At 42.9% G+C, this 27,121-nt stretch overlaps 1 protein-coding gene across 1 annotated transcript in view; it reads right to left on the reverse strand.

Moving 5' to 3' along the window:
* Positions 1-25,726, reverse strand: part of RHOJ (ras homolog family member J) — a 60,626-nt gene extending 34,900 nt beyond the window's left edge. Inside the window, exon 1 of the mRNA XM_075282798.1 lies at positions 25,187-25,726. Coding sequence (XP_075138899.1) covers positions 25,187-25,397 — 211 coding nt within the window. The 5' untranslated portion in view covers positions 25,398-25,726. The remainder of the gene's footprint in view (positions 1-25,186) is intronic.
* Between the last annotated feature and the right edge of the window lie 1,395 nt (positions 25,727-27,121).

Here is a 27,121-nt window from a genome sequence, read left to right on the forward strand (position 1 = left end):
ATTGTGCCTGATATACAGGTCAAAGTGGGGCCATTTTCGTAAGTGAGAACTAGCCTCTGCTAGGCAGAAAACATTCAGAGCACACTCCTCTCATCTTTGCACCGTTGGCTGGCGGAGGAAGACGAGGGGGTTGGAGTGGCATCTGATGTCCCTATCCCACACGAGGCTAGAGGGTGCACTTCAGTGCATCCCATTGCTTCACCACAAATGGTGTGAAGGGGAGTGGAAAATGGAGGAAATGGAGAGTGACCCTTACAGTTGGGGCCAGCAAAGGCATGCCAAGTAACACACTGGCACACATGGCTGACTTCATCTTGGGTTGCTTTTCAACACATATTTCACATCATGAAGAACAAATAATACTGGATTTTTTCAAGCCTCGAACCCCGGTCTAGGTCTAATGTCTGTTCCTTTCTTATATTAGGGGAGAGGGAAAAAAAATTACTTCAGTGATACGTTTAGCGTACATAGACTGACTATTAATGTGTATCCCACTTAGTGTTGTTAGGGTTACACACCGTCACAACCTGGCTAAAGCTTCTATAGCTGTTAATAAAGTCAACATAACTTTACGGTATCCAAAAAGACAGCTGGTACTGACAGAGAGCAAGACAAATGTCACCCAAAGCTGTGAGCTCTGAACACCCACAGTGACTTTGGCGTCATCATCATTATAAGGGAGTGGGTGGTAATAAATAACTTGGCAGTGCCTAAAACCCAAAAAGCTTATACAACTATATTTACATTAAGATACACAAATGAAACTTTTTAGTAGCAGGTCATGAGACAAGCTGATAAGCTCTTCCTTTGTGCAGTGCTATTTGAAAGTTAAACGCTGCCTTTATTTTAATTCTGGAGAAGGTGCAGACATTAGATTTAGAACATGTTGTCTTCATTGTCCAAATCCTCTATATAGGTAACGCGTTTTTCGGGCCGAGCTGTCTGGGAACGAGCTGGTGCAGCACTGACAACCTGGGTGAATATGGCAAGAGCCTGAGATGTAGGGTGAATGAATCCCCAAATTATTTGTGGAATTCCCAGTGAGACAATGGCACTGTATACCAGTAGTAAAAATTGTGGGTGCACATAACCCCCATATATTCTTTGAATTCCCAGTCAGACAATGGCACTGTATACCAGTATTAAAAATTGTGGGTGCACATAACCCCCATATATTCTTTGAATTCCCAGTGAGACAAAGGAACTGTATAGCAGTATTAAAAATTGTGGGTGCACGTAACCCCCATATATTCTTTGAATTCCCAGTCAGACAATGGCACTGTATACCAGTATTAAAAATTGTGGGTGCACGTAACCCCCATATATTCTTTGAATTCCCAGTCAGACAATGGCACTGTATACCAGTAGTAAAAATTGTGGGTGCACATAACCCCCATATATTCTTTGAATTCCCAGTCAGACAATGGCACTGTATACCAGTATTAAAAATTGTGGGTGCACATAACCCCCATATATTCTTTGAATTCCCAGTCAGACAATGGCACTGTATACCAGTAGTAAAAATTGTGGGTGCACATAACCCCCATATATTCTTTGAATTCCCAGTCAGACAATGGCACTGTATACCAGTATTAAAAATTGTGGGTGCACATAACCCCCATATATTCTTTGAATTCCCAGTCAGACAATGGCACTGTATACCAGTATTAAAAATTGTGGGTGCACATAACCCCCATATATTCTTTGAATTCCCAGTGAGACAAAGGAACTGTATAGCAGTATTAAAAATTGTGGGTGCACGTAACCCCCATATATTCTTTGAATTCCCAGTCAGACAATGGCACTGTATACCAGTATTAAAAATTGTGGGTGCACGTAACCCCCATATATTCTTTGAATTCCCAGTCAGACAATGGCACTATATACCAGTATTAAAAATTGTGGGTGCACATAACCCCCATATATTCTTTGAATTCCCAGTCAGACAATGGCACTGTATAGCAGTATTAAAAATTGTGGGTGCACATAACCCCCATATATTCTTTGAATTCCCAGTGAGACAATGGCACTGTATACCAGTAGCAAAAATTGTGGGTGTATATAGCCCCAATTCTATTGCTAGGGGACTTGCAGGGTATTTCTGAGGTGAAGGTGGGGGGGCACACCGTTGGAACGGGGATTTGGGGTGTATATATGGGGTATACGGGAATACACTGTCAGTGTGTTCCATTCAGGATCCTGGGAAAGCTGGGTTGCGGCGATTGAGCCCGTCAGTGCCACGTTACACTGACAAGCTTCTCCCTGGAATTGAAGTTATATGTAAGCCCAATATATTCTTTGAATTCCCAGTCAGACAATGGCACTGTATACCAGTAGTAAAAATTGTGGGTGCACATAACCCCCATATATTCTTTGAATTCCCAGTCAGACAATGGCACTGTATACCAGTATTAAAAATTGTGGGTGCACATAACCCCCATATATTCTTTGAATTCCCAGTCAGACAATGGCACTGTATACCAGTAGTAAAAATTGTGGGTGCACATAACCCCCATATATTCTTTGAATTCCCAGTCAGACAATGGCACTGTATACCAGTATTAAAAATTGTGGGTGCACATAACCCCCATATATTCTTTGAATTCCCAGTCAGACAATGGCACTGTATACCAGTATTAAAAATTGTGGGTGCACATAACCCCCATATATTCTTTGAATTCCCAGTGAGACAAAGGAACTGTATAGCAGTATTAAAAATTGTGGGTGCACGTAACCCCCATATATTCTTTGAATTCCCAGTCAGACAATGGCACTGTATACCAGTATTAAAAATTGTGGGTGCACGTAACCCCCATATATTCTTTGAATTCCCAGTCAGACAATGGCACTGTATACCAGTAGTAAAAATTGTGGGTGCACATAACCCCCATATATTCTTTGAATTCCCAGTCAGACAATGGCACTGTATACCAGTATTAAAAATTGTGGGTGCACATAACCCCCATATATTCTTTGACTTCCCAGTCAGACAATGGCACTGTATACCAGTAGTAAAAATTGTGGGTGCACATAACCCCCATATATTCTTTGAATTCCCAGTCAGACAATGGCACTGTATACCAGTATTAAAAATTGTGGGTGCACGTAACCCCCATATATTCTTTGAATTCCCAGTCAGACAATGGCACTGTATACCAGTAGTAAAAATTGTGGGTGCACATAACCCCCATATATTCTTTGAATTCCCAGTCAGACAATGGCACTGTATAGCAGTATTAAAAATTGTGGGTGCACATAACCCCCATATATTCTTTGAATTCCCAGTCAGACAATGGCACTGTATACCAGTAGTAAAAATTGTGGGTGCACATAACCCCCATATATTCTTTGAATTCCCAGTCAGACAATGGCACTGTATACCAGTATTAAAAATTGTGGGTGCACATAACCCCCATATATTCTTTGAATTCCCAGTCAGACAATGGCACTGTATACCAGTATTAAAAATTGTGGGTGCACATAACCCCCATATATTCTTTGAATTCCCAGTGAGACAAAGGAACTGTATAGCAGTATTAAAAATTGTGGGTGCACGTAACCCCCATATATTCTTTGAATTCCCAGTCAGACAATGGCACTGTATACCAGTATTAAAAATTGTGGGTGCACGTAACCCCCATATATTCTTTGAATTCCCAGTCAGACAATGGCACTATATACCAGTATTAAAAATTGTGGGTGCACATAACCCCCATATATTCTTTGAATTCCCAGTCAGACAATGGCACTGTATAGCAGTATTAAAAATTGTGGGTGCACATAACCCCCATATATTCTTTGAATTCCCAGTGAGACAATGGCACTGTATACCAGTAGCAAAAATTGTGGGTGTATATAGCCCCAATTCTATTGCTAGGGGACTTGCAGGGTATTTCTGAGGTGAAGGTGGGGGGGCACACCGTTGGAACGGGGATTTGGGGTGTATATATGGGGTATACGGGAATACACTGTCAGTGTGTTCCATTCAGGATCCTGGGAAAGCTGGGTTGCGGCGATTGAGCCCGTCAGTGCCACGTTACACTGACAAGCTTCTCCCTGGAATTGAAGTTATATGTAAGCCCAATATATTCTTTGAATTCCCAGTCAGACAATGGCACTGTATACCAGTAGTAAAAATTGTGGGTGCACATAACCCCCATATATTCTTTGAATTCCCAGTCAGACAATGGCACTGTATACCAGTATTAAAAATTGTGGGTGCACATAACCCCCATATATTCTTTGAATTCCCAGTCAGACAATGGCACTGTATACCAGTAGTAAAAATTGTGGGTGCACATAACCCCCATATATTCTTTGAATTCCCAGTCAGACAATGGCACTGTATACCAGTATTAAAAATTGTGGGTGCACATAACCCCCATATATTCTTTGAATTCCCAGTCAGACAATGGCACTGTATACCAGTATTAAAAATTGTGGGTGCACATAACCCCCATATATTCTTTGAATTCCCAGTGAGACAAAGGAACTGTATAGCAGTATTAAAAATTGTGGGTGCACGTAACCCCCATATATTCTTTGAATTCCCAGTCAGACAATGGCACTGTATACCAGTATTAAAAATTGTGGGTGCACGTAACCCCCATATATTCTTTGAATTCCCAGTCAGACAATGGCACTATATACCAGTATTAAAAATTGTGGGTGCACATAACCCCCATATATTCTTTGAATTCCCAGTCAGACAATGGCACTGTATAGCAGTATTAAAAATTGTGGGTGCACATAACCCCCATATATTCTTTGAATTCCCAGTGAGACAATGGCACTGTATACCAGTAGCAAAAATTGTGGGTGTATATAGCCCCAATTCTATTGCTAGGGGACTTGCAGGGTATTTCTGAGGTGAAGGTGGGGGGGCACACCGTTGGAACGGGGATTTGGGGTGTATATATGGGGTATACGGGAATACACTGTCAGTGTGTTCCATTCAGGATCCTGGGAAAGCTGGGTTGCGGCGATTGAGCCCGTCAGTGCCACGTTACACTGACAAGCTTCTCCCTGGAATTGAAGTTATATGTAAGCCCAATATATTCTTTGAATTCCCAGTCAGACAATGGCACTGTATACCAGTAGTAAAAATTGTGGGTGCACATAACCCCCATATATTCTTTGAATTCCCAGTCAGACAATGGCACTGTATACCAGTATTAAAAATTGTGGGTGCACATAACCCCCATATATTCTTTGAATTCCCAGTCAGACAATGGCACTGTATACCAGTAGTAAAAATTGTGGGTGCACATAACCCCCATATATTCTTTGAATTCCCAGTCAGACAATGGCACTGTATACCAGTATTAAAAATTGTGGGTGCACATAACCCCCATATATTCTTTGAATTCCCAGTCAGACAATGGCACTGTATACCAGTATTAAAAATTGTGGGTGCACATAACCCCCATATATTCTTTGAATTCCCAGTGAGACAAAGGAACTGTATAGCAGTATTAAAAATTGTGGGTGCACGTAACCCCCATATATTCTTTGAATTCCCAGTCAGACAATGGCACTGTATACCAGTATTAAAAATTGTGGGTGCACGTAACCCCCATATATTCTTTGAATTCCCAGTCAGACAATGGCACTGTATACCAGTAGTAAAAATTGTGGGTGCACATAACCCCCATATATTCTTTGAATTCCCAGTCAGACAATGGCACTGTATACCAGTATTAAAAATTGTGGGTGCACATAACCCCCATATATTCTTTGAATTCCCAGTCAGACAATGGCACTGTATACCAGTAGTAAAAATTGTGGGTGCACATAACCCCCATATATTCTTTGAATTCCCAGTCAGACAATGGCACTGTATACCAGTATTAAAAATTGTGGGTGCACATAACCCCCATATATTCTTTGAATTCCCAGTCAGACAATGGCACTGTATACCAGTATTAAAAATTGTGGGTGCACATAACCCCCATATATTCTTTGAATTCCCAGTGAGACAAAGGAACTGTATAGCAGTATTAAAAATTGTGGGTGCACGTAACCCCCATATATTCTTTGAATTCCCAGTCAGACAATGGCACTGTATACCAGTATTAAAAATTGTGGGTGCACGTAACCCCCATATATTCTTTGAATTCCCAGTCAGACAATGGCACTATATACCAGTATTAAAAATTGTGGGTGCACATAACCCCCATATATTCTTTGAATTCCCAGTCAGACAATGGCACTGTATAGCAGTATTAAAAATTGTGGGTGCACATAACCCCCATATATTCTTTGAATTCCCAGTGAGACAATGGCACTGTATACCAGTAGCAAAAATTGTGGGTGTATATAGCCCCAATTCTATTGCTAGGGGACTTGCAGGGTATTTCTGAGGTGAAGGTGGGGGGGCACACCGTTGGAACGGGGATTTGGGGTGTATATATGGGGTATACGGGAATACACTGTCAGTGTGTTCCATTCAGGATCCTGGGAAAGCTGGGTTGCGGCGATTGAGCCCGTCAGTGCCACGTTACACTGACAAGCTTCTCCCTGGAATTGAAGTTATATGTAAGCCCAATATATTCTTTGAATTCCCAGTGAGACAATGGCACTATATGGCAGTAGCAAAAATAGTGGGTGTATATAGCCCCAATTCTATTGCTAGGGGACTTGCAGGGTATTTCTGGGGTGAAGGTGGGGGGGCACACCGTTGGAACGGGTATCGGGGGTATATATCGGGTATACGGGAATACACTGACAGTGTATTCCATTCAGGATCCTGGGAAAGCTGGGTTGCGGCGATTGAGCCCGTCAGTGCCACGTTACACTGACAAGCTTCTCCCTGGAATTTAGCTCTTATAAGAGCTGTTGGTTGTCTTCTCCTTCCTATCCTAGCCTGTCCCTGCCTACCCAGAATCTAAGCCCTAGCTAGCTGGACGGAAACCTCCGTCCTCGGTGAATTGCAAGCTCAGAATGACGCGAAGCTGGGCGGCGCTGTTCTTTTAAATTAGAGGTCACATGTTTTCGGCAGCCAATGGGTTTTGCCTACTTTTTTCAACGTCACCGGTGTCGTAGTTCCTGTCCCACCTACCCTGCGCTGTTATTGGAGCAAAAAAGGCGCCAGGGAAGGTGGGAGGGGAATCGAGTAATGGCGCACTTTACCACGCGGTGTTCGATTCGATTCGAACATGCCGAACAGCCTAATATCCGATCGAACATGAGTTCGATAGAACACTGTTCGCTCATCTCTAGTCAGGACCTTTTTCCCCTCTAGTGGTCAGAATCTGAACTGAAGTAGTATTTAGCCAGCTCACAGTAAAATGGCCAAATCCCCTACTCCAGAAGGACCAAGTCCTCACCAGTGACTCATACATGTACATATATACAGTATATACACAGCCAGGTCCTTACCAGTCCAAATTCCAGAGAAGAGTCCAAATTTTATGACCCCCCCCTTGCAAGATATAGTAAATGAAATTCCCGGCACTCTAAGTATGCTTCCAAAGTGAAATTTTATTCCGACAAATAAACGTTTCGGTCTACAAGACCTTCCTCAGTGTGTCGGTAGGAAGAAGGAGGTATAGGAAGCCAAACAAAATGGATAGGGAGTCCTGGTGGATGAGTGCCCAGGACTCCCTATCCATTTTGTTTGGCTTCCTATACCTCCTTCTTCCTACCGACACACTGAGGAAGGTCTTGTAGACCGAAACGTTTATTTTCTGGAATAAAATTTCGCTTTGGAAGCATACTTAGACTGCCGGGAATTTCATTTACTATATCATGATGGCCGTGAGACGCCATTTACGAGCACCAGCCTAATCACTGAGTGACGGTTCATTATTCATAAGATATACGCCCCCTTGCAAGATACCCACAGGGGAGGGGATAACCCCTGTAAGTCTACCCCCGCACTACTAGCAGTTATTTCACCAATAGCCATATATTTCCTGTGCACCCCCAGACAAGCATTCTATATCTTTCTAGTGCACCCCCATAGTGTTAATAAGCACTCCACAGCTCAGAACACTCTAAACAAGTTTCACACAGCTCCCCATGTGTCTTTTATGGCCAAAGCCCAATGTGGTGGTAAAATGGCGGCAAAAACTGCAGCATATTCCAGAGTTTCTTTGTGCCTCTCATGCAAACCTAAGGCTTAGTTCAAACGTAAATAACGTGCGGCTTATTCTGGCATCGGAAAAAACACTTCCTAATTAGGAAGTGTTTTTTGGGACCTTGGCCCACTTTTTGTGGAGTTTTTTCTTTTTTTTGTAAAAACCGCTTCCAACAAGGCCAGGCGGTTTTCCCATCCCTTAAAAAAGAACGGGCTGCAAGAAATGCATCGCGTTTTTACCGCACTTTTTTTTGTAAAAAAACGCACGTTTTGTGCTTCCCATTCACTTCTATTGCTTTCTTCAGGCGGAAAACACCTGAAGAAAGGTCATGTCGCTTTTTTTCATCTAGCGTAAAAAAAACAAAACCAAGCCCTCTACATAGACTATCATTGTATGGAGGCGGATTATAACGTGGATTCTGCAGTCAAAATCCGCCTCCATGTTCCTGTGTGAACTAGCCCTAACACAGATATGAAAGATTCCTCCATTCTTCATGAGCCTCTTGTGCATCGCCAAACCCCCCCACCTTCCTGAATGTAACTTCAGTGCAAGGAGCACACACACAACCACCCCCCAGCTCTCCACGTGCCTCTCTACTATGCACCCCACATCTCTCCCCCCACAGTACACACTACACCCCACATTATACAATGCACCCCACATCTCTCCACCTCCACACTACAACACGCACCTGACAACTCCCATAGTACACCATGCACCCAAGATATCCCCCCACAGTACTCCATGCACCCTACATCTCTCACCCCCACTACACAATGCACCCCAAATCTTCCCCCCACAGTACACTGTGCACCCCATATCTCTCCCCATTAGACAATGCACCCCACATTATACAATACACCCCACATCTCTCCACCTCCACACTACAACATGCATCCTACAACTCTTACCCCATAGTACACCATGCACCTACATCTCTCAGCTCCACTACACAATACAGCCCAGATCTCTCCCCCAGATTTGTCCTCCCCTCCACACCATGCACCCTACATCTCACCCACACTACACAGTGCAGCCCACATCTTTCACATCCCCACAATACACCAGGCACCTCACATCTCTGCATCTTCCTCCACTGCAATGGCATACAACTTTATTACATGTGCAAGGACCTTCCTGCAATCACAAACACGCCTACCCAGTAACAAGAATAGAGTCATGTGACTGTGACGTCATAAGGTCCTTGCTGAGTAGTGAAAGACCAGGCAGAAGAGCAGAGCAGGCACAGACACGTGACATGGTCAAGCTGGGTCACATGCCCCTCATGTCACGAGCTCAGTGGTCAGAGGAGGAGTGTCAGAGAGCCGGCAGAGCCAGGGAAGCAGGGGGCGTGGCCTCAAAAATAAAGGGACAGGTGCAGAATTAAAAATGAATGTCTATGAGAAAGTTTATTATTTATCTTTGGGCTACACATTACACACTGTTAGTTAGAAAGTGGCCAACCCCTTTAAGTCTCCCTTGGTCATTACAGATGGCACACAATTATAGCATGTACTTATCTATAAAGTGTATGGAAAAGTGTAAAACAATGTCTACAAAAATTTGTTGTGCTTACAACCATCATCTTGGTAGTAAATAATATTTGGGCCATTGATCACATAAGAAAATTTCTATAAACCAGTTTTAGGCTGAGGCTGCACATTCCAGAAAAGCTGTGTTTTTTGTTGCAGTTGTTGCTGCATTTGTTTGAGCCAAAGCCAGTAGTGTATTTAGCAATATTGAATATATTTCCCATTCCTCTTGACGTCACTCTTAGGTTTAGCTCTAAAAAACGCAGCAAATCTGTAACAAAAGCACAGCTTTTCCACGACGTGTGGCCTCTAGTGAATTCCATCCACACATTGTGGTATAATACACGCAGCGGAAATTGGAAACTACAGCATGTCAGTTATACCTATGGAAACACTGGCAGTTTCCTTATAAATATAATTGGAGTAGAAAGTCCGTAAAGGAAACCTCTGTGGACTTTCTGTGAAAAGCGCTGTGAGAAAAACTGCAATGCGTTTCCACCGCCAATTTTCCCACAGCTCTTTTTTTTTTTTTTTTTTTTACTATGGCCCAGTACATAATCTAAAAGACATTGGCCCTTGTGCACTGTCCAAGTAGATGACTTACCACAAAAAAAACTGTAAAATCCCCATTAGGCAGCCACATAAATACCTCACCTTCCCAAATCTTACAAAAATTGATGCAATGTTGATGCAAATATGTGTGTGTCTGTAGCAGAGAAGTGTCATGTACAGCTATGATCACTGCCAGGGGCACTATAAACAAACTAGATGGGAAAATCACAAGGAAAATTTGCAACGCCTTCTTGTGAGATGTAGAACACAGGGGTGCATGGGTAATATTTTCACCTAGGTCCTGGTGCCTGAATTCACACAATGTCCTGTGTATTACAAATGGCACATTACGTGTATGGGCTGTGAGGTGTGTAGAGTCTCAATGCACCTCTAATGGAACACATCTGGATATTAGAAGTGCTCAATAGTTAACCATGCATGGTCCAGTGGTCTCATCTAACTAAAATGATTATCCTGCATATGGTCAATTTTTGATGCCAACTCTTAATATGTTGCACATTTGCCTTTCACATCTTCCAATCCATCACACGTAACTTTTTCTCTTTGCATCCTCATTTATAAAAATAGCCAGAAAGAGCTGTATTCTTTGCAAACTGGGAAAACACAGGAAACTCTGAAGACGTCTTGTCCTTAATTTATACATGTTCATTACCCTCTCAGTGACCAGCCATGATCTGAGAGTTAAAAATAAACTTCCTTAAAAGTGTCAGGGAAATCAATCATGTGAAGGCAGAAAATTGCTTGTAGCAATGAAAACTACAGCTACTATATATAGCTTCACATAATCTATCAATAGAAAATATTGTCACTATCACTATTTTAAGTACAAGCCAGAGATATGAAGTAAAAAAAAATGTTTATTGCTTTAATGCATAAAATAGCAATGTTGCAAATAGTGAGTAAAATATTCCCCATCTACAGCTTATATATACAGTTTGGCTACACACAAACCCCATGTTAAGCCCTTTAGGGTCAATGCACACAGAGTTTTTTGGCGATGATTTTGACGCTGAATCCCCCTCAAAATCAGACTCCAGAAAAAGCTTTTTTTTGAAGGCTGATTTTGAGACGGATTCAGCGTCAAAATCAGCCCTTATCCACCCCACTGTTTTCCCATTCAGCTGCCCAATGATATACCCCAGCATTTCTCTATAACCCAGTCCAAACCTGAATACCATCTCTATCTAGATATGGAGATAAATATGATGGTTATTTTTTATTAGTATTTTTTCTACTGGATATTCCAAGGCTACACCAATCCTCCATCAGGCACTAGTATACATTATTTTTTTTTATTATTTCCGGTCACTACTTAAGTAGCTGCCATGAGTCCTGGTGGAATACGTACCAACAGCTTTCTTAATTTACTTACTAGACCGTGCTCCTTGGGCACCTTTCAGCAATGTTATTTGTGCGTTGTATGATTGTATTACTTGGGCAACATATGGTACACCACAAGGGGAGGCGTCAATAGAAAGTACACTAAGGCAACCAAACCAAATCCTGTTCTGAACAATGGCCACTTTGGTTCCAGAAGGATACAGCACCATCTTGTTTTATGACCTTATGTATCAAATGCCATTACGCCCTCAATAACAAACTCCCAAATGGATTGGGTAACGTATCCTGCATCAACAAACCCCTCTCATGAATTCATCTGTGCTTCTTGTTTCTTCTCCATTCTTAAGGCCTAGTCCATGTGCCAACGACCTAGCCTAGTTGTTTTGGATTATTGGCCTATATAGAAGTGCCAGGGGGTCAATTGATAAATTAGATTCTTTTAGACGTCACCAAAAATCATCATTAATTGCGAAAATAGAGAGACGCTTGCCAACAAAAGCAAAAGGCATGAGCATAAACAATTTATTACCCCACAGTAGTACGGACAGGAATGTCTGTTCCTGATAATAACCCTGCTTGTTAATGCACATGGAAAAGGCCTTTAGTCTGTGGTATCCCTTTAACCTCCATTTTTCTCTCTGCACGAGATATAACATGGAATGCTTGGTCATCAATGTGAGATCTGTGACAGGATCTCCCAATAATTTTATGACCTTTATGCCACTTGTGTCCTATATGACCTTTTGGGCACCCTCAGACTCCAGTACCAGGTAGAAACTATAAGGGCTAGTTCACAAGAGGCCAAAGGGGCGGATTTCGACAGCGGAAACCACGTCATAATCTGCCCCTTTACAATGGTGGTGTATGCAGACCACTAGTGTTCTTTTTTCCACTATCAGCAACTGCCGATAGCGGAAAAAAAGCGAATTGCTCTTTCTTCAGGCGGAAGCCGCGACTCGCTGAGCCGTGGCTTCCGCCTGGCAGCTGCAACTTCCGGCGTCGGCCCATTCATTTGAGCCGACTTCGGGGTGGGGGAAGCGGCGACTGCGACATCGTGGCAGGTGGGTTTTGACCATATTTTGACTTGGCTCCCTGAGTCAAAATATGGTCAAAATCTGCCCGCCCCCCTTCCTGTGTGAACAAGCCCTAACCCTTGCACCTAGAAGTATATCTTGAGGATGTGTAGAAGGTGCGTCACATCCAGGCCTAAGAACCTTAGGAAGTCATAAGGTCTTTCTTCCCAATATGAGAAGGACACTACTATAAACAATACATTATAGTTGCAGGACCTGAAACCGATTTTGCATTGGGGTCTTGGAGCTTCATGTTAGGCCCCTGCTTGCACTCCCTATAGTTCTGCGCCAGGTATGACTTCATTTTAGTCTCTATTACCACATGCATTACAGCACTAGCAAACAGGTCACTGCCTCCATATAAGCATACTCCTCATACTCATCTGCTACAACACTTATTTTCGTCATGTAATTAGCCATATATTACTGTAGATTACAATAAAATGAATAGCATTCCTGTCCTTGACAGCTTTAATGTGTACAGTTAATTTCTAATAAGGTCAAAGGAGGTTCCTGTTCCTTCCCCTCCATCTGTAATATACTGTAAGTGGCCATATTCAGAGATTCCAGAGTAGCGATCAGGCTGAAGTAATAAAATGTATTAAGAGATCTTTTAACCTAATTCTTGCTGTGACGAATATGAATTGCTCAATTATGAATACATGGCTGTTTTCAATGAGGCCCCTACAAGTGTACAGCCAGAAAATTGATGCCTCACTCCTGATAAATGAACTGTTGTGCTTCATAAATGAGTTTCTCCCCGCCGCCTTCGCAGGTTAGCACATTACACAGAAATGCATTATGAAAATGATCTGCTTCCATTTTCCTCTTCATTGATCTCCACGTTGAGGAAAATTCATCAGTTTGCAACGTTTGTGCTCGCCATCTGTTTGGAGGAAGTAATGGATATTTTACCTTCACAAGCTGATTACTTAATTGTGGCTTGGAGCATTTGCAAATTGGCTCATCTCTGATTAACGTAATGGGGGTGCAGGCCGACCGAGAGACCCTCCAAACTACAAAGCTGTAGGTAATCTTCTGTAATGTGCATTACCATAAGAACAAACAATCAATAAGCACAAATTAGCCTTGGTCCACAAAACTGGTGCACATACATTGATAAAAATGACTCACAGGGGCTTTACTTGAAGCTACTGGTCCCAGTACAAATGTATAACAGGTCGGTGACATCATATGTGCCATTTATAATACTGCTGTCTTGTGTGGCTGGGAGTCCTCTGGGTCCCCTCATGTACTACACCATGGATAAAGCTACCGGACTCCAATGCAAAGTCGGAACCAGCCCTCTGCTCTTTAGAGAATTTCTGAAAATTCGTTTCATTTTGGGTTCAGACAGTTCAGCTCCAAGATAAGTTTCAGATTGAATACATTTGTCACAAACTGGAAGTGAAATTATTATACTCTGGAGTCCCACCTCTTCTGGGCATGCTTGAGGTGCTCATTCGCTCTCCTCTTCTTTACTCCAGGGTCACCACTGAGGCCAAGTGTCATGATGTCAGCCCACTACATGTGACCGCTGAGACCGAATCCCCCGGGTGAATGACAGCACCTAGGAGGTCTGAAGAGTACTCAGAAGGAGCCCCAGATTCTGCCATGTCGAAACTGAAACTACTGGAAAATTTGCTACAAATCTGGTTTGATCCAAATTGTTCTGGTCATCTATTGCTATTATATATGTGGTCATGTATACTGCACACCGAATACTGCTATTTGCCAGGCTGCAATTTGCTGTCATTTCAAAGGGGTAATACAGGAGCAGCGCAGCAATTATCTGTATACTGTGGGCGCTTCCTATGGTCTAAATCTGTTTGTCTATGTGTGCGCTCCAGCAGCAATACTGTGTTTCACATTTATTGACATCACATTCCTCTGAATAGTTCAATGCACTTGAAAAAGGGCGTTGAAGCCCGAAACAGTCTGGTCAGTGAAACCACCACCAGTCTTGGTAGCATATGCCACAATAGAAATCGGGTTAAAAAAGAAATCATGGTTGCAGTGCCCTTGGGTTCCTAATGCAACTCCATTCATTAAGGTTAGTGAAGGAGTTGCAAGGCGATTCGGCGATCTTTAGTTGAGTAATGGGAGTCTCAGCCAAAAACACTGTGTAGTGCAGCCCTCACCTTAATAACTTTTGATTTTGGCTTGCAGTGCTCCTTGAATTTGTTTTCGGCAACAATTATTATGTACTAATGGCAGTAAATTGTTATAACATAAAGTACTGTCTAAACCAGAGATCGAATCCACCACCTACTATACAAACAGCTTGTTAGGAAACCATCCATATGTAAAAGGGGAACTCCTGTATACGATACAACAAGCATACACAGTCAATAATATTTTCATTGCAATATGCAACTTTTAGAATTCTTGAGATGATCCTGCAGCTTTATTTAGAAGTTTACTATAGAGCCAGAGATCACGTACAGTCTATGGGAAGAGACTGTTCTTCACTGCATGGTCTTGTAAAACATGTGGCTAATCTCACAATGTAACCTGAGGACATGCACCACAGCCAGTCCCATGAAAGAGCGTGACTGATGATGTCATGGGATCCTTGTCCGAATCTGCCCAGCTTAAAGGGAAAGCTGAACATTGTGAAAATGAAATCACTATGTCTGAAGGGTTGAATATACTTATTCTGGAATAGAAAGGTTCCCCAGTAATGCATGAATGCACATAGTCTACAGCGGAGGGCCTCAAAGTGGTGCAGGTCTAGAAATGCAACTAAGCCCCCATTATTGTACAATAGTTAATGGAGAGAGTCTTGATCCTTTGTTCAGGACTCTCATCTATTATCCTCATCTAGGGTCAAAACCCACCTGCCACGACTGTCGCGGTCGCAGATTCGTCCCCCCCGGAGTCGGCTCAAATGAATGAGCCAACCCTGGAGGTTGCTGCCGCCAGTCAGATGCCGCGGCTCACTGAGCCGCGGAATCCGCCTGAAGAAAGGAAAGCCCGCCTGGCGGTCTACATAGACCACCATTGTGAGGAGGCGGATTATGACGTGTATTACACGCCATAATCTGCACCCTCTGTGCCCGTGTGAACGGGCCCTTAGGGTTATGTAAAACTTATACATGGTTCCTCTATAGTAGTACAAAATCTTATCATTGGCTTATTATATTGAGATCCTTTGAAAGTGGACAACTTTACGTCAGTTTACTTTTCTGCACTTTTTAAGCCCACAAGGCTCCTGTAGCTGAAGTTGCTCTGATGATCAGACAGAACAGGGGTGAAGGCCAGGTCTTCCTGCAGCTGTCACGTTAAACACCAATGCTGGGAAACGTTTACCATACTTCAAGAAAGATTCCTTCACTCAATAGAAAAATATATGGGATCCATGACAAACCTTTTGCAAGGTCCTAAGGGGACTTCTTGGTTTACAAAATGTAGGCGGCAAGTGTGTTTGTTCTCCTGAGTGCTGTTTTATATCTGCCGCTGTCCTGTCAATCATCCAGATGTAGTATACAGTACATCACGCTACGGTCATGCAACAGCATAATAATTCTAGTCACAGCAGTCAGACATTGTCATCAGCAGATCCAAAATATATTCCCTGCTAACTAGACAATGCTACCCAAGACTAAAGACAGTAAAATACAGTAAAACATGTATCCTCTTATCTCTAATTGCACCCTTGGTCTTAGTGGAAATGGGCCCTCGGGTCAGTACCTACACCCGGCACGTGCCAGGGGCCCGAGCAACTATGTGGGCACATTGGTGGTCTGCAATAAGACTTTCATTACTCTGGCAAGAATAAAGAAAGAGCGGAGAGTCTAGACAGATACCAGATGTAAGTACCGTTCGCTCCCCAGTAGACATGGTGAACCTCATGAAATTTGTGAGTTTCGTCCCCCTTAGTCGTTTTTTGGGAGTGAGATTATAATAGTCTGGGGTCTCCTCAAACATGAATGTTTGTTTATACATAATAGTGTTTACTGGATGATGAATCCCAAAAGTTTTGGGTTTGGACTGAATTGGTTTGCTCATCCCTGCTCATCAGGCATATGGGACCTGGGAGCGATTATACTGTGTCTTTGGGGCAGGAAAAGCCCTTATTTCATGTGTTGGGGACAGAAAGGGGCATTATCCCGTGTGTGGGAGGCAGAAGGGGCTATTATACTGTGCGTGGAGGCAAACGGGGCCACTATACTGTGTGTAGGAGGCAGAAGGGGATACTATACTGTGTGTGGAGGCAGAAGGGGCTACTATACTGTGTGTGGAGGCAGAAGGGGCCACTATACTGTGTGTAGGAGGCAGAAGGGGCTACTATACAGTGTGTGGAGGCAGAAGGGGCCACTATACTGTGTGTAGGAGGCAGAAGGGGCTACTATACAGTGTGTGGAGGCAGAAGGGGCCACTATACTGTGTGTAGGAGGCAGAAGGGGCCACTATACTGTGTGTAGGAGGCAGAAGGGGCTACTATACTGTGTGTGGAGGCAAAGGGGGCCACTATACTGTGTGTAGGAGGCAGAAGGGGCCACTATAGTCTGTGTAGGAGGCAGAAGGTGCCACTATACAGTGTGTGGAGGCAAAGCTATGCAGCTATGTAAGGGCTACAGCGATTCCAGTCCTTGATGCCGCAGCAGAACATGCATGTGTTGCAGCACAAAGGCTCAATTGTCCAATGTTCCACACGAACCTGGACCATCCCTGATAAGCCCACTTAGTTTCTGGGCACCATAGCAGCTGCTATGTCTGCTACCCTGGTACTTATGCCCATGTATGCAGGTATGTGAATGATATTAGCAGCTGCTATGTCTGCGACCCAGGTACTTACTCCTATGCATAGGAGTTGTTTGCCTGGTTTATATGTCATCTCTTCAGTTTGTCATCTCTTCTCTCTTAGTCTTACTTAAAGTGTCAGTTTAAACTACAGTTGTAGAATTCTGTTCATAATAATCAATATATTTGCTTATGCCATGTGTGTGGTGCCTTAAAGTAAAGGAATTCTGTTCATAGATCAGTCACTATAAATCAGATCATCACCAGGGGCATAGCTGTAGAAAGTAAAGAGGTAGCAACAGGGTCTGGGACTAGGGTCCTTCCACTACATAACAGGACACCAATATTATAAATGGCACATGGGACATGGGGAGCCCCAGTTACACATTTTGTATTGGGACCTAAGATCTTAAAGTTACACTTCTTCTCATCACTTTATGGTAGATCATGAAAAATTGTGGGGGCGAGGGGGTAGTCAGCACATTATATATACACATATATTGCAAGATCAGCTCTAGATAAAAACCTCAAATATGCACTGCAACAATACAGTGAGAACAATAAAACTGTTGTCTGTGAAAGGTTACTGTCAGACGATGACTGTGTGCTAGTATAGAAAAAGTTCTTATAGTGAGGGCTTAGGGTTTCTTGGCCCCCCATCTATACAGAAGATGTGTCCGTCAATATTTAATTACATTAAAAACTGGCATTCAAAACAAGACATGGTAATAAGAACATATTCACACTGGATTTGGAGTGTCTGTTTGGTGTGTGCAGTGAGAAAGTTCCTGGTGTGTGAGCCAGTCTTATGGTCCATTCAACCAATGGATGCCAAGAGATTGTATACCTTTCTTTTATAACTAGACTAACTACAGAAGCATCCGGCAACAAAAATCTATACAGTGTGATATTTGTTTTTACTCTTCAGTCATAGAAGCAGATGGGCCCCCAATATTACCCCCATACAGTGACCATGTAGTGGTAGATATCGGCTCTACACAGGGCTCTGCAGACCATCGGAGTGAATATAACACAGTTGCTTACAGGTAACGTCTCTGACTGTAATAGCTCCCATTTCTCTTCTCTTCCAGTTGGACCTCCATGACCACTTCTACCAGCTGTGACTTGTCTCCGCAAAGCACAGTCGTCACAGACATCTTTGGTTCCTCACTTTTCCAGACTCCTAACCCACATTGTCATTACATACACAAAGTCCCCATCCTGCTGCTACCCAAATGATAAAATATATAATATAAAAAATCCCCTGGAAATTAATAATACCCCCTGTGTGCATACATTTTTTAATAAATTCTGGACCTTTCATGTCCTCTAACATCGGTGCGGTTATATACCACTGCAAAGCCGACATTGGCTGAATTCAGATCACCGTCAGTTTTTCTGGCGTCTGCCTAAGCTGCAGAGATATCCCTGTACTGTCAAAGGGGCTGGCGAGGAACGCCCCCCCTGATAGTACACTTCTATAGTCTTGACGCTGAGCTGTATGACTGTCCCTTCTGACAGTGCAGAGAAATTGGTGATTAAACTAACATCACCAATATCTCTGCAACCAGGGCACATACCTGCAAAAGTAGCATTGTGATGAATTCTACCCCAGGTATTTGTCACCCCCACACAGATCATAGTCTTCCCCTTTATGTGGGAGGTACCTATTACCTGAAGGCACTATTACCTATGTGGGAGGTACCTATTACCTGGGAGCACGATTACTGTAACAGTGCCCCCCACATATGTGTTAGTCCCCCCACATGTAGTAAACCCCCACACACACATACACATAAGCAATTACGTTATAGTATTACTTATGTGGGGGATATTTATTTGTGGGGGCACTAGTACTGTAATATTCCCCCCACATAAGTAATATGATTACTTAAGTAACCCATACCAACATCCGATGACTGATGCGGCGCCCAGAAGCCGCTCTTGTATACAGCCAATGTGCACTTCCTATCCTCCTTCAAAGTCCCCTGTCTACTTCTCTATAGTACCGTAGTACCTGCAAAAAGAACAGAAGCTACACATAGTCTATGTACAAGAGCGGCTTCCGGTTGTCGGATTAGTCAATATTAGAAGGTACAGCAGCCTGCAAACATTCTGGTGGGTTGGTTCAATCCAGATAAGTAAGTCAACCTTAATTGCTATAGGTTCTTTATCAACCCACCAGAAACATAGCCATGTTACATAGTCACATATATAATATTTATATAGATAATATACCGTAAGTATTGAAAAGCCAGGCACAACCAAGTCTAAATTCTAAATGTGTAGAACTGTGACTGGTGATCAAGGAAGGAGACGTGGTCTTTGCTTGAGTGATGCGCCCCTTCAAACAGCTGAATGGCAGGGGTGCTAAGAGTTGGGTGCCACAGCGCCACTGGTGTAATATTTATAGCCTATCTGAATGACAGATTAATGATCATGTAAATGAGCTACCTGATTGTTTACAATTGAAGTGTTATAGTGACCACAATGCCCATGTAATGCCAGAGTACTAAATATTTTTTTTTACTTTTTTCCCGTTCCCTATGTGTTCATACTTTACCAGTCTAATCACCAAATCCAGTTGTCCAATGTAATAAAAGTCAAATTATAACACGATTATCAAGTTTATGTAAACTTAAACCTCCAATTTCACAACTGAAGTAGAAATATAATCCCAATACCATGACTAATAAGTTTCAGGGACAAGGCCAGGCTTTATTCCAGGGAATCATCTACAAAATTTATAGATTTTCAAGGAAATCATGTCTAATTGGAGCTAAGAGCGCTGCTTGTTCTGCCTCCTCACCCAGTTTAACAACCACAAAAATTTGAGGTCTGGCCACTAAATATCTTCACTTTCTGTAATGTGAAACTAATCCACTTATAAAAGTTGCTACAGTACAACTATGTGAATGGGAGTAGTCTCCACTCGGCAAGTTTCAGCATCATATCAGAGCCCCCGATGCCATTAGTTTAGGACATTTAACCCATAGTCAAAGTGGGACCAGTGATAGGATACTCCGGACATACACTGAAGAGATATTATTATTCAGGTCACATTTACCCCCCTACTCCCCATCGAATGGCTTACATACAGTCTATTAGTTATATGTACAGCAGATCATGCACATTCCAGTTTTCCATGGATTTTTGTCTTTCCAGTCATCATTTGACATCCATTATGATCAGATTGAATACGTTCCCCTTAGTTGAGGTACAGTTTACAGATATTCCATGATATTTTTCTATTTCTGAAAAGAAGCATACAATTGCATATTCTGTACATGTTTTACAATGGTGTAGGACTCACAGTAGGAGGCAAAAGTTGAACTTTTAGGGAAAAAGTCAACAGAAAACAATATTCGTACCATGAATAAGGAATTATTATGCAGTGAGCAACACCATGACGGTCTCCCCCACACTGCCGATTACACTTTGTGACCTGGGTGTCGTATGCCAGGCGGAAAAATTGCGTGGCCCAGTTTTGAATGGCGGTCATTCAGACAATATCTCTTTTTTTTTTTTTTTTTTTTTTTTTACAACAATGCATTCATCTTTCTGAAGACTAAAATTTTTGTGTCAAAGAGGGCAAAAATAAGAAAGACTACAGTATGCATATATTATTCTAAAAGGCTGTCTCTGCACTGAAATACATATCTACCCAGATTATAATATGTTACAATTCCTTATAAATGACCCCTCTTTTGTCTCCAGAGTGTTTGACTTGCTTATGGTTTGTGATCCACAGACAATATTTTTATTGTGACTAACCATAGTCAGCCATATTGGAAGCTATGGAGAGCTATTTTGTGCCAGCCATTAACTCATATTTATACTCTCAAGGGCTAGACTGGTCTACAACAGTATCAGAGGATTCCCCTCTGTGGGTCCAAATTCTAACACAATAAGAGTTCCGTATTCAAAGTAGAACTCTAACCCATCTGGACCAGATATGAAGTCTATCCCTTACTATTAGGGGCAACAGTCATGAGTTGATATATGACAATGGCTTGTGTGCCCTAATGGCACTTTTCTACCACATGGTACTTTTTTTTTTAAATGTAGATTGTGAGCCCACATAGAGATCACAATGTACATTTTTGGAATACGGTACGGAAATCCATGCAAACACGGGGAGAACATACAAACTTCTTGCAGATGGTTTTTGCCCTTGGCGAGATTTGAACACCAGGACTCCAGCGCTGCAAGGCTGCAGTGCTAACCACTGAGCCACCGTGTGGCCCCTACATGATACTGTCTTGACTCCACTTGTTTCGACTCGCTGTTGGCACCATTGTTTCTCACTGCAGGTACAGTATAGTACCCTATCAACATAGGACTAGCTGGTTGTTGTAGTGACATTGCTTGAGGTTGCAGTGACATGACTTCTGGTATCACCTTGGCTAGCTTGGAATCTCGACTTAGGTGGCATCAAAGGTACCAGGTGCTATTTGGGACTTTGCAGACTTAAGTCCTAAAAACACGGACCGGAAACGCCGCAGGAAAAAAATCACAGCTTTATACAGTACAGCACTTGCAAAGTGGATGGGATTCATGCGAATCCCATCTCCACTTTGCAGAAGAAATTGCAGCGCGTACACGTTGCGGTTTTGAAAATCGCAGCATGTCAATTATATCTATGGAAACGCAGGCGGCTTCCCCGTAGATATAATGGTAAGAGAAAGTCTGCGGAGGAAAGTCTGCGGAGGAAAACTCAGTGAACTTTCTCTTCAAAGTGCTGCAGGAAGAACCGCAATGCGTTCACGCAACGGTTCTTTCTGCAGCGCTTTAGCGCTGCGTTTATAGCCCGTTGGGTCTTAGCCTAAAGATAGGAAAATAGGATATCCAGAGTAAACCATTCCTTTAACAAACACAATATTTATATTTATACTCCTTGATGGTCAGATATCTGGCTCGACCATATATAGAGAATTTGTACAGTGGCTCTGTACTGTGAAACTATAGGCACTCCATGTGCCCCTACATGAAATCATATTGCAGACATAAACTCCCCTAGTAACAATGGCTCTAACAGAGGATATCTCATAATACAGTATCGGATAATACAATAGGATATGGCATACAATTATAGGAATAGGCAAATATGGTATTGTCCCACCCACTTGTACATAGCTGTAACATGGCTCTGTGCATATTGTCTAAATACAGGACAAAGTGTGTGCAGAAGAGAAGATATAAAAGACAGGCATTATGTTATTTTTTTAGCTGGCCAGTCCCCAGTAATGCCTAGGAGGTAGACAGCAATCTACTACAGTAACACGTTTTACTTCCCCCCTATATGACGGAAAACATTAGTGATATATTAAAGGAAACGCGATAGGAAGGAAGGATGAGGAATACGGGTGAATAGGACGCAGCATTTTTTTTTTAACATTAGTCAAGAGGTATATAAAAGGAGGTTAGAGAGTTCAGAATCAGGTCCTAGGTAGAGATGGGCAAATTGGTTCGTACCAAGCTGAGTTCAACCAGAATATTCCAAAATGTTTTTGGAATTGTTTTTTTAATGAAATCGAACAAGTGTAGATTTGTCTCGGATGTACTAAAATGGCATCTCTTCAGACCCTAGAAAATAATAGGTGGAGGCCCAGGGGAGATGAAAAAATAATAAAACATTCATACTCACCTTCCATTACCTCTTTTGGGCTTCCTCGCTGTGTTTTTTCGCTCTCCTGATGTTGTCCGACGCTCATCTGTGATGTCAATGGCCCGGGCTCAGCGCTGAGGCTTCAGCAATGACATGGGCATGCCGACCACCATGACTTCATGGAGTGCCCAAACGTGTTTGTTTGTCGACCAATCACACGCATCAGTGGTGACCCCAGGGCCAAAGACGTCACAGAAGAGCACTGGATGTCACCAGCAGACTGGCAGGTGTTGCAAAGAGGCCCAAAAGAGGTAAAAGAAGGGGAGTATGAATGTTTTTTTTTTTTTTTTTTTTATTAAAAACTTGCCCAGAACTTTACTATTGATGACCTGTGGAAAAACTAGCTCCTATCCAATGGAGAATATCAGGGCTAGTTCACACAGGGCTAGTGACCACGTATTTTGGTCCTGATTTTGGGCGGGAAGCCACGTCAGAACAGGACCAAAATGCACCCACCGTGACTGTCATGGCTTCCGACAGTCGCTGCATCCCGCTCCAGAGTAGGCCCAAATGAATGGGCCTATTCCAGAGTGTGCTGTCGCAAGGTGGACACCGGGGCCGAATCAGCCACGGAATCCACCTGAAGAAAGGGCAGCTCGCTTCTTTTTTCCGCGAGTGGGAACACACTGCTAGTGCAAAAAAGAACGCTAGCGGTCTACATAGACCTCTATTGTTAGGGGGCGGATTTTGAAGTGGATTCGGTGTCAAAATCCTCCCCCAATTGCCCCGTGTGAACGAGCCCTCAAATTTCCTCTTGCCAAAAGAAAGTGTTGATAGGAGGCAGGAGAGGACTGCGCTCCTTCAATGGCATGTGGTTTTCTGACAGCCATATAGGTCATCACTAACTGATTGGTGGTGGTCTGAGACTGCTGATGTAGTGGCAGTGGCAGTCAGGTGGGCCCCTCCTCTGCTCCACAGAACAGTTACATCACATTCTTTTGTCATATGGCCTATTTGCTGCTCAGTCCCTTTCAAGCAAATGGGACTGAGCTGCAATACCAAGCACATTCCTGAGCACTATGTGGCTCAGATATTGATAACCTTTCCTATCCTTTGGATATGTAATTTATATGTAACTGTTGGAAAACCCCTTTAATATTTAACTGAATATTATATGTCTGCCAAACAATTCCTTTAAATATGACCATATACATTAGATCAGTGTCTACCAAACTTTTATTTTAGCAGAACTATCTGTATGGCGTTGTCCTGACAAGATCCCCACCCCCAGTGCAGATGTCAGGAGAAAAGAGGGATTAGGCTGTTAAAGTTCAAAAGCCACAATCCTATAGTTCTTAAAGGGGATGAGTCCCATAGTTCTTAAAGGGGATGAGTCCCTAGAGAGATGTCTGGTAGCAGTTTGTTGCTTTCTCCCTATACACATTTAGTAGAGCCCAGAATGCATGTGTTTAGGTGGATTGGAAGGAATAGCTGTCAGCTGTATTAGCTTTTGGCCAAATATTGTCTGTACTGTATGGCTATCGCAACGCAGGCGGCCGCTGACCTGAGATGTCTTTACATGTGCTATAATATTTGTCTACATTTACACTTATAGACATACGGTAGTACATTAGTAAGATATAGAGATTCTTCATGTTTAAACTGAAAGGATAAAGAATATACAGTATTGAGTAGAGTAAAGCTGGCCATGTGCTGGAGATTTCAGATGGGTACTTTGTGAATGGGGATCTGAATTCTCCATAGGTGGGTGACCACTGCAATATTTTGTGATCGCTAGAGCGTAAGAAAAGCACTTCACTACTTTGTCTCCTGTTGGCTCTAAGAAGACATCAAATTTAGAGTGGGCAGAAGATAAAGTGACATGAATCACTTGTGGGGTCACATTGGCGGGACATTGGTGGCATAGACTGGTTATATGGCAGAAATGTCTATCCTCAGACAACCCCTTTAACTCTCTAAGCACAATTGAAGTTTTCAGTCACTACTATTGTATAAGAAAACATGGACACAGATGATAGTGGAGTTGGGTTATATATTATAGAAAAAGACAAAAAAAAAACAGTTATCTATGCCAAGTAAAGGAAACTGACCAAATATCTAGTATGTATGCCAACGGGTGAGACCACGTGCCACTACACATGCAATGAAAAGGAGTAATATAGTGTAAGAGAAGGAGAAAGAGATAGTGAAGAAGCAGAGAGCGCTCCTTACCTGCATAGTGGTCAAACACAGTTGGCACGTACTGCTCAGGGAACGCATCATTGGCATAACTCATCACCAGACAAGTTTTCCCAACCGCACCATCTCCAACCACCACACACTTCAGCATCCTCTTCATGCTGTTAATGCTGCCAGACCCACTGCTGTCATTTTCGTCTCTCTTATCCATGTCTGACTTCTGCAAACTCCTCTCAGAAAACATGAAGAAAAATAGAAACAATTCTGGGATCCAAATTCCTTTTCCTACTGTCCCCCTGAGAGGCAGGAGATCATAATGCACCCCACATTCTGCGGCAATGTCCTCCACTGATCATACTTTGCTACTTTGTGTGCCTGTAGACTTGGTATTTTGCATGCCAGTGTTAGAGCCACTCATTGCTACAATTCACAGACTTCCCAGACTTTCCCTCATCCTGACACACAGCTCAGTGTTTGTGCATCACAGGAGGGGGAATTAGACGTGTGGACGTCACTTGTCCCTCCAGTAGGCTGACCACAGAAATCAGAGCTTGCTGCTAATCCTCTCCCAGCCTCCACTCTTTCCAGTATCTAATATGGAAGGGAGGGTTGGAGGATGGAGATTTTTTTTTTTTCATAATCTTTCTTTTTGGGCTTGCTCGGTGTCAGGAAATCATGAGTTTCCTGCTGAATTCCATATTAGGATCAATGGGCTGGAGAACAGTGAGGAACAATGGGAGCTCTGTGTGTGTTTGAACTGTACAGGAACTTTGCCAGCACTGTGAGTTACAATAACACTAGAGGTCCCACTGCAGGCTTTAGAGTTAAACTTCCTCCTTCTTCTCCTGGCTGGAGGACACAGATGATGTCACCGCAGCGCTGTAATCAAACTATTACAACAACAGGCGCAGAGCTGGAGGAAAGCACAAGCAGCTATTAACCGCTTTACTTCCAGCCAGCAATGCTAAGATAACTACTGCTAGACTTCAGGTACTTCACCTCTGTACATGCTGGTCCCCAGCTTGTGGTTACAAAACTACAATCTTCAAAATTCCCAGCATGCACAGAGAGCCTTCTCTTATAAACACTGGGGGCGCACTGTGGCAATAGGCAGATTGATGCCATAGTATTAAAGGGAGTCTATCATTGCCTAGATCGTTTTTGAAATAATCATATCTTTACATAGCCTATTCTAAGCATATCTGTCATTCATTGACCCTCGCAACCGGTTTTTAATTAAACCAGTTTTCTTCATATGCAAGTTAATTTTCAGGGAGCACTGGGGGCATTATCCCTGTGCCCTGAGCAATCGTGCGTCATCAGCTGACTCTATTTCTCACTGTCCCCTTCTTGAAAGACGATCCCTTCTTCTACACCTCTTCAATGCTTCCAGAGATTAAAATCTTACACATGCGCTGTACATGACTAGCTGCTATGGAACCAGTGAAGAGGTGTAGAAGGAGGGAACATCTTTCAAGAAGGGGGCGGTGATAAACGCAGGCAGCTGATGATGCAGGGGTGCTCGGGGCACAGAGATAACACCCCTGCTGCTCCCTGAAGAGTAATCTGCATATGAAAAAAAAACCTGTTTCATTCAAAAATGGCTGCGAGGATCAAGAAATGACAGGTATTATTTATTTATTTATTATGCTTACTTATATAGCGCCATCATATTCCGCAGTGCTTTACAGACATTGACAGTCACTGTCCCATATAGGGCTCATAGTCTACAGTGCCTATTAGTATGTCTTTGGCATGTGGGAGGAAACCGGAGTACCTGGAGGAAACCCATGCAAACACAGGGAAAACATACAAACTCCATGCAGATGTTGTCCTTGGCAGGATGTGAACCCAAGACTCCAGTGCTGCAAGGCTGCAGTGCTAACCACTGAGCCACCGCGTATGCCTAGCATAGCCTTTCTAAAGGCTATTTAAAGATATGCTTAGTAAAAAAACTGAATCTAGGCA

The sequence above is a fragment of the Leptodactylus fuscus genome, chromosome 7 (assembly GCF_031893055.1).
Source record: "Leptodactylus fuscus isolate aLepFus1 chromosome 7, aLepFus1.hap2, whole genome shotgun sequence".
Taxonomy (NCBI): domain Eukaryota; kingdom Metazoa; phylum Chordata; class Amphibia; order Anura; family Leptodactylidae; genus Leptodactylus; species Leptodactylus fuscus.